This window comes from Cololabis saira, chromosome 21 (genome assembly GCF_033807715.1).
Source record: "Cololabis saira isolate AMF1-May2022 chromosome 21, fColSai1.1, whole genome shotgun sequence".
NCBI classification, from domain to species: Eukaryota; Metazoa; Chordata; class Actinopteri; order Beloniformes; family Belonidae; genus Cololabis; species Cololabis saira.
Window position 1 is genome coordinate 32720870 of NC_084607.1, and position 9111 is coordinate 32729980.

The 9111-nt window shown below is 47.4% G+C and overlaps 1 protein-coding gene across 1 annotated transcript; it reads left to right on the top strand.

The window, feature by feature from the left end:
- Positions 1 to 412: 412 nt before the first annotated feature.
- Positions 413 to 8780, top strand: coil (coilin p80). The gene is made up of 7 exons (XM_061712113.1): positions 413 to 700; positions 2301 to 3321; positions 5685 to 5774; positions 6644 to 6691; positions 6802 to 6871; positions 7999 to 8090; positions 8476 to 8780. Exons 1-7 carry the CDS (start codon positions 450 to 452, stop codon positions 8521 to 8523), a joined length of 1620 nt encoding a protein of 539 aa, XP_061568097.1. The 5' UTR covers positions 413 to 449; the 3' UTR covers positions 8524 to 8780.
- Positions 8781 to 9111: the final 331 nt, after the last annotated feature.

Genomic DNA, 9111 nt, shown 5'->3' on the forward strand with positions numbered 1-9111 from the left:
AGGGAGGAGAAAGGAAGATGTCATTATTTCTAGGTTAAGAATTGGGCATAGGCTACTGCTCTTAATAGTACTCTTCACATTATAGCTAAGCATCAAGATGGACTGTGTATTGAGTGTCAGGAGCCTGAGACAGTGCGACATGTACTGATTTGCTACAGTAGGTACCACAGGGAAAGAACTGAACTAGTGGCAGAGCTGCAAGAAATAGGCATGAAAGGAGTAATAGTCAGAAGTATTTTGGAATCGAGGGGGGATCGAGTGGAAGGGGGAGGCGGAGTTTATTTACATTTTTGTATGATACTGGGCTGATGAGGAGAATATAGTGAGTTTTTGAAAGATCCAGAAGATGGCAGCAGTGCAACTAATTGGATGCAAGCTGCCGTAAAACTCCAAAGAAGAAGAAGAAAAAGAAGCAGCAGCGTGCGGCGTGTGTTGGTTCCCCGCTCGTCATGGCCGGTACCGGCTCCGGCTCCATCCGCCTGCGGCTGCACTTCGACTACCCGCCCCCCGCGGCCCCGGGCTGCAGGATGTGCTGGCTGCTGGTGGACCTGCAGGCCTGCCGCGTGGTGGCCGACCTGGAGAGCACCATCCGGGACAGGTTCGGCTTCAGCCGCCGCAGCGTCTTCAGCCTGTTCATCCGGGACTGCTACCTGCCGAGCACAGAGAGCATCCACGTGGTCCGGGACGATGACGACATCAGGTGAGGACCACGTGGGTCGGTGTACAGGTGTCGTGCCAAAAAAGTGATTGCCTGCCAGAATCTGATTTCTCCCCTGAAAATGGGTCTTTTTAACTGCTAAAAATTGATTGAAAGATTGTTTCTACCTAAATGTGACTTGATCTCATTCTTGAGCTTCATAATATAAACACTAGAGCTTACAGGATTGCTTTTAACTCCTTTTTAAAGGACCATTACAACACAAAATAGGCATTTTCACCTGCCAAAAATTGATTGAAGGCCAAATACAGTTAATGAAAAGTTGTTTCTGCCTAAATATGACTTGATCTCATTCTTGCGCTTCGTAATCTGAAAATCTGACGTTTTTAGCGCTATCGTTCAACGGGCTGCTGTGCGCGCTCCCGCGGCCACAAATCAGAAGAAATCAGATTCTGGCAGGCAATCACTTTTTGCACAACACCGGCCCAAGCCTCCATAGGGCCCCAAGCAGAATGTGATTTTGGGGCCCTCTATTACTGCTAATAATACTGATTATTGATCCTTCACACACCCACTATAAACTTATTTCATGTTCTTCCCTGTCATTACAAATACACTTGTAAAACTAGATGGAAGAACTTTTTGTTGTAGTTAGATTGTAATCCACAGTGATTAAGACCATGGAAGTAGACAACAGATTAACAAACATAGAGAAGCAATAGATAAAAGGTCAAAGAGCTGCACATTGCAGTTGTGTTGTTTCCATCATCCTGTTGTCAGCCTGGCATGTTTTTACCATGTATGGTTTTTAATCTGAAATGGGAGCAAATTCAGCTACAAGAGCGGCCTGGGGTTGATTTACACTTAAAGGGGACCTATTATGAAAAACACATTTTTTCTTTCTTTAACATGTATAAAGTGGTCTCCCCTCAGCCTGCCAACTCAGAGAAGGAGGAAAGCAACCAAATTCTGCAGTGTCTGTACAGCCGCCCGGATGATCCGTCCAGTGTGATGTGGATCTACGAGCCAATAAGATTCTGCTCCTGTCGTTACGTAACGACGGGCGCGATTGGATAGGTTGGCCTCCGATGTGTGAAACCACGCCCACAACTAACTCCGCCGGCCGGAGCCTCCCCATTTTTTCATAGTGGTGTATTGCGTCATTCAGGCAGCCAATCAGCACAGAGCCTCATTATCATAGCCCCGCCCACTCAGAATCCTGCATAGATAATGAGGTTAGAGAATGGGAAGATAAAGACATGGTTTAGAGGCTGAATTTCTAATTTATTTAGCAAAAACAATCAAAAGCTTGTTTTTAAGACATTCAAGGCCGGTTTAAAATGGGTATTAGATGCCATAATAGGTCCTTTAATATTTAAAGTGATATAGTACTGAGTGTGATACTGAGTGTCATCTACAGTGTAGGCCTACTAAAATATATCATATATAAACCATTTCCTGTAAACACGTTATCTACTTTATTTTTGGTTTTAAATAAACTGCAACAGCAATGTGCAGTTTTTTTTTACTCTTGGGGCCCCCTGGGTGGTCACGGGGCCCTAAGCAGCCACTTAGTGCGCTTATGCTTTGGGCCGACTGTGTGTGTGTGGTTGATGATGTTTTGGACTCTTGTGTCCGGCAGGGTGAAGGTGGAGAGTCTGGCTCAGGTGAACGGACACGGCAGCCCCCCGGAGACCACCAGGGAGAAGAGCCGGAAGAGGCGGAGGGCCACGGAGGAGGACGGCCCGGGAGCTGAGGACGTGGATGTCAAGTGCAAGAAGAAGAAAAAGAAGAAGAAAGTGCATGAGGAAGCGGTGCTGGAGGACGCCGAGCTGGCTGCAGGTGACGGTGGGAGGAAGACTCCAGTAGGGACGCCCACGCAGAAGAAGAAGAAGAAGAAGAGGAGGAGGGAGAAGACCCCCATCAGGGTCGACCCTCCAGTTAAAGGCAAGAAGTCCCCAGCAGCCCCAGTAAAGGGGCGGAGCCCCCCTTCCTCTGATTCCAGCAGCAGCGAAGATGATGACGATTCCAGGAAAAAGACCTCATCCTCCACCACCCCCGCTGCCCCCAAACCCTCTCAGAAACCCCCCCGCCCCCCATCCTCATCCTCCTCTACCCCCAAACCATCCCAGAAACCCCCCCGCCCCCCATCCTCATCCTCCTCTACCCCCGCCGCCCCCAAACCCTCCCAGAAACCCCGCCCCCCCTCCTCATCCTCCTCAGACACCTCCTCTGACGAGGCCCCCAGTGTCAAAGCCGCCCCCCCCACTTCCACAGACCCGGCGGTTCGGCCCCCGGTCCAGACCCCGGCCGGCGGCACCGCCGACCCCCCCTCCGAAGACGAGATCCAGCTGGTCATCAGGAGGCCGCAGCCGCCCAGCTGGAGCCTGGCGGGCCGCCGGCCTCCGCGGGGCCGAGGCTGGCCAGGCGGTCGGGGGGGTCCAGGAGGCCGTGGGGTCCCAGGAGGCTGGGGGGGTCCAGGAGTCCCAGGAGGCCGGGGCGATCCAGGGGGCCGAGGGGGTCCTGGTCCCAGTCCCGGACAGCAGGGACGGCCCGAGACCGGCCGGACCGCTCCGTTTCCAGGCGGCCTGGAGTCCGGCTGCAGGGCCAGGGAGCCGTCCTACCACACAGATTCACTGAGCAACCAGTCGGTGGTGCTGCAGGTTCGTCACCGTGTCCAGAACTGTAGTGTCTTCTCTGAGGGAGAAATTTCTTAACAGGCGTTATTTGGATAAACTGAGCCCAGGTTGGGGATCTTAACTAGTGATGCACCGATTGTTCGGTAACCGAAATTGTTCGGCCGAAAATGGCAAAAAACACTTTCGCTGTTCGGTGGAATAAGTGGGGAAAAAAACCGAACAATTAATCACGGCGTTGTAAAATAAGGAAATAGACTGGCCGCTCCGTCCCGTAACGTTGCGCACTACATAAATCGTTGGCCAACCAAAAACTAACCCCATAAGAATTTTACCTAACATTCACCAGGAGGTGGAACCAAAACAACATAATACTTGGAAATTAAAATTTTTTCATTTTTTTATGTTCAATAAATATTTTCTACCTTGTAATTTTGTAAAAGATTTTTTTCTTTGAAAAGTATGCCTAAATCAAATGTATTTGATTTATGCAATGGTGAAAAAATTGGCAAAATAAATGAAAAACTGCTGAAGAACCATATTCGGTATTGTTCGGTATTCGGCCAAGTGTTTATTATTAGTTTCGGTTTCGGCCACAAATTTTCATTTCGGTGCATCACTAATCTTAACGGTTACTTTTACGCCTGGAAAAAATATTAAAACTTAATAAAGTGGCATATTAACAGCGCTACAGCTGAAATTAAAACAGCTGTTATCTCTGGGCTTCCTGATATGGTGTGACGTATGTGCAAACGTAACTACGCAGTCGCTTACGTACCCGAACGTAAACCACGCAGTGACGTAGCAAGTGGTGTCACAATCCCTAGGGAACATTACAAGGACCCTACGCCTGTGGCTTCATTTTTAGGGCTAGTGGTAGAAAGTAGGGGGTGTATTGGGATTGGCCCTTAGTCGACTTATAGTGGAGAAGAAGGTGGCGTCTTGCCAGTAAGGAAGTAAAAGCTAAAATGTCTAGTTGAGTTGAAGTAAACTCTTCTGAAGTTTTACACAGCTTAGCGACTAATGACCTAAAGCTTGAGTGTGTTTTAAATCAAACGGTATCCGAGGAAAATATCAACTAGGTATGTTTACTGGAGTGGTTCCAACATGCTGTCAGGCACTGGTGCTGACGTGCTTTTACTCACCGTCATCACCACAGCTGGACGGCTACGGGGGACGTGGGGGTTGGACTGGATCGGGTGCCGTGATGTTGGTGGGCCGGCCTTGTGGCAGCGTCTCCGTCTGCACCAGTGCTGCCGTGCGCGTGGAGAGACCGTGCTGCAGAGCTGTCAGGGGTCCTGCACCAGGCGACCTTCTCAAACAAGGATGGTTGTGCGTTTTACTCTTGACCTTTAAAACAACGATGTGCTGCTCTACTCTGGGGAACCAACCGGCCCTTGTTCTGGGGAGGAAAAAGTAGGAGTAGCCGGGTTTCATCTGGGTTGGAGATGCCGTGGTGACCTCTGTTGTGTGTGGGGGACGTGAGTTAAACTGGGCAGACACTGTGCAATTGTCGGCTCGTTTTGAACCGATTTTCCACTCCTGCGACTATTTTTTGGATCGGGCCGGATTTCGACCCAATCGTTGTTCGTGCCTCGTGCAGTATACGTGGGGTAACGACGAGAGATTAACACCTCACGACGAGAGATTAACACCTCACGACGAGAGATTAACACCTCACGACGAGCTCCCAATCACGAATCGTGTGCTCGCAAGAAAATCAAACGTGTTTGAAATCCTGGTCTCTCCTTGTGAAGGAATCACAGTTGAAGCAGCTACGACCTGATTGGCCTCATCCTTTCACAGAGAGCATGTGCAATAAAAAAAAAAAGGCAGAAAAAGTGCCAAAACGTACATATACAGTAGATAGTATTGGTTTAACGTGCTATATGTAGCCGTTGCTGGCAGCACCGGCTACATATAGCACGTTAGACCAATACAACTTGCTGCACCTCCAGTTCTCGCTGAAGGATTGAAAGACCGTACTGCCCACGTCTGCCCAGCCATTTCCTTGTCCAAACACGGCGTTGTCTTTTCTTTTTTGATTTATCGCCACACAGAATGGCTCAAATTGCCAAGGCAGCGCGTTTGTTTTTGCTGAGCATCTTCGGTGTCTCCCACTTCGGGGTTCCTCCTCTTCCACTTCTTTTTGGCGTTGCAGTTCCAGTAACAGAAGTCCGACGTGAGGATTATGAACGTATAGTGTGAGCAGACGGAGCATCAGAGCATCGGGTCGTACAGTGTGAGACCATAAATCGTGGGCTGCAAACTTTTGAACTCAGTGATCTAGTCGTGCAGTTTGAGATGGGGCTGAATCAAACCATTTAAAATATTGTACAGTGTATGCCCAGCTTAAGACCTTGTCCTCCTGTCTCCGTGTCTGTCAGCAGAACGGCGCAGAAGCGCGCCAGGAACGGGACTACAGCACCATGCCGCTGCTGGCTGCCCCTCCCCAGGTGGGGCAGAAGATCGCCTTCAAGGTGAGGCCAGGTCTGGACCCGTGCTGGGGGTCCAGTGTGTGTTTGACTGGACCAGAACCAGCAGCTCGGACCGTCTTTGACGGGGTCTGTAGCACCCTATAATGTAATAATTTCATAAGGCGTAATAACGCCATAAGGCGTAATAACGCCTGAAAATGTAATAGAATTTGCACTTAACCCAATCGAAAATGTAATAAAACCCAATAATGTAATAACTTCACCAATAATGTAATAAGATATCCTGACGGATATTGTAATAACATTTTTACCGATAATGTAATACCTTATTACATTATTGGGAATTTATTACATGGTACTCAAAGTCTGCAATTTAACCCAATAATCATTCAGTTGTTTCAAATCCAGTGTATATAACATTCTTAGATACTTAAAACACAAAATGTAGAACACTGGACTGAAAATGAACATGTATATTACATTATTTGTCAAGTATTGCATTATCAGTTTTGGAAGAAAAAAAAAAGACCCACCTGAAAATGTAATAAATTCCCAATAATGTAATAAGGTATTACATTATTGGTAAAAATGTTATTACAATATCAGTCAAGATATTTTATTACATTATTGGTGAAGTTATTACATTATTGGGTTTTATTAAATTATTAATTTATATTTATAATTGAGTTAAGTGCAAATTTTATTACATTTTCAGGAAATTATTACATTATAGGGTGCTACATGGCCTTTTCAACCTGTCCTGGACGAGCAAGTCTCCGTCTGGGACACGGAGACATCTCCAGTGTTCTGGGAGCATGTTTGTTAGGGTTTCCCCACCGTTGGTAAACACCTGTGAGCTCGTAGCCTTGCATCTCATGGCTGAATTCCTAATGAAGCTGCTTTCTTGACAGTTGCTGGAGCTGACGGAGAACTACACCCCAGAGATCTCGGAGTACAAGGTGAGGGCTCCTCTTCATCTGAATGGCTGGCTGCAGATCCGGCTGCTGGGACGCAGCACTCTCAAGTGAACTCTTCATCCACCAGACGTGTGTGTGTGTGTGTGTTTCAGGAGGCGAAGATGGTGAAGTTTGACCCAACCACCAAACAGGTGGAGCTAGAGCTTCTCCACGCTTCTAAAGGTAGGATCACGTCAGCCCCCCCACGTACAAGCTCACATCTAGATGCTGAAAATAAAAGTCTTAAGTTGGACGATCTGAAATGGAATCTTAATGCCGGGGATGAACCTTCTTACACCGTAGAAGTTGCCTAAGACTTACAAATCAAACTGACAGCAGGTTGACAGGGGTGGGGTGGAAACAACGACTTCTCGTGTTTTCATATCTGAGGAGATGGTTCTGAGAGACGAAGGAGACGCGGCTGCTTTCAAGACGGACTTTATTCAGTAGCTGGAATCTCTGGAGGAACATCTGGAAAATACAGTCAATGAACGTCTATCCATCCGACCATCTATTCGTCCGTCCATCCATTTGTCCGTCCATCCATTTGTACATCCATTTGTTCTTCCATCCATTTGTTATTCCATCCATTTGTTATTCCATCCGTCCATCCATTCGTCTGTCCATCCGTTCGTCCATCCATCAATTTGTTAATCCGTCCGACCATTTGTCCATCCATCCATTCGTCCGTCCATCCATTCGTCCGTCCATCAATTTGTTCATTCGTCCGACCATTTGTTCTTCCATCCATTTGTTCTTCCATCCAATCGTCCGTCCATCCATTTGTCCATCCATCCATTCGTCCGTCCATCCATTTGTCCGTCCATCCATCCATTCGTCCGTCCATCAATTTGTTCATTCGTCCGACCATTTGTTCTTCCATCCATTTGTCCGTCCGTCCATCCGTCCGACCATCCATTTGTTCTTCCATCCATTTGTTCTTCCATTCGTCCACCCATCCATTCGTCCGTCCATCCATTCGTCTGTCCATCAATTTGTTCATCCGTCTGTCCATCCATTCATCCATTCATCCGGGGGGGGTGTCCACATCCTACCCAGATGAGCGGAGCATTGACTCCACAGTCTCTCCTGGATGCCTGATCTTCTCCTCCCACCTCTAGGAGACTCCACCCCTGCAGAGGAAACTCAGTTCTTGTTCAGTTAAACTAAAGGGTTGCAGTCACGTTCATGTCTTTGCTTCACCCGTTTGCTCCCAGAGTAGCTGACTTCAGTGGCGATGGGTTATAAATATAATTTACTTGCTGTCGTTACACAAATAAGCACTAATTGTTGACTTGGTGGTTTTGCAGTGGCGCCGGTGGAACCTGGGAAGTTCGACCTAGTCTACCAGAATGCAGATGGCTCAGAACATGTGGAGTACGCCGTCACCAGAGGATCATGGGTAAGGAGGACTCATTTATTCTGGGACCAGCTGAGATCAGGGAGATGAGCACAACCACAAGCAGCAATCACTATTTCCTGAAGAATTAAGCTTCTAAAATCCCAGGTTTGGTTTTATTTAACCAGCCGCAGAAAACCTTCATGTGGAGTTAAACACAAAGCCTGTAGTTTCCCTTTGAGCCGAGGTTTTAGCCCTCTTTCCTCTACTTTCAGCGGCCCATTGACCCAGTAATTCCCTCTTTTCAGTCTAAAGAGGGCATTACAATTACAAAAACAGCTGCATCTGCAAAAAGCCGAGGCCGGGTCATCTGTGGACCCGTTTCCTGTTTATATCCAAACTAATCCTGCTTTAATGTCGGTGTCATGTCTTGACTGTTGCCCCCCAGGTGACAGAACGGTGGGAGTCGCTGGTGGAGCCAAGACTCGTCATTTAAACCGGGAACACAGGATTTGACGTCCAACCGTTTTGGGCATGATGGATTTGCCTTTCAGGAAGTGACTTTACTTCAGGACCCTTCCGTTCTTTTCCTGGACTGGGACGTCAGGCTTTTATGTTTTGTACAGTTACACGAGTGAGATTCTTCTCGTAATAAACACTTTTTCTACTAAAATCTGGTGTGGTTTGACTGTGGAGCAAAAGTCTTGTTTTCTTATCCTGAAAGAAAATTGATAAAATACTTGGAGTTCCTGGAGTGAAATTGGGTGAAATATCTGTTTTTATGGAAATAAATGAAACAACAGCTCAAAAAGTCCAAAGGCACGAGGTTACATGGTATCATTCATATGAAATTAAAGTCACTCCATGTAGCGGTTCCATTTCTGACCGTGTGGTGGCAGCATGTCAAAGTTAATGCGTAGATCCATAAATGGAAACACGGGCAGCCGGGTCCTCCAACAGGATACTGACCCAGAACCCACAACTACAAACAGCCAGGAGTGATTAAGAACTAAACACTGGACTACTCTGAAGTGTCCTCCTATGAGTCCTGGTCCAAACCTTGTTAAACATCTGCAGAAAAGAT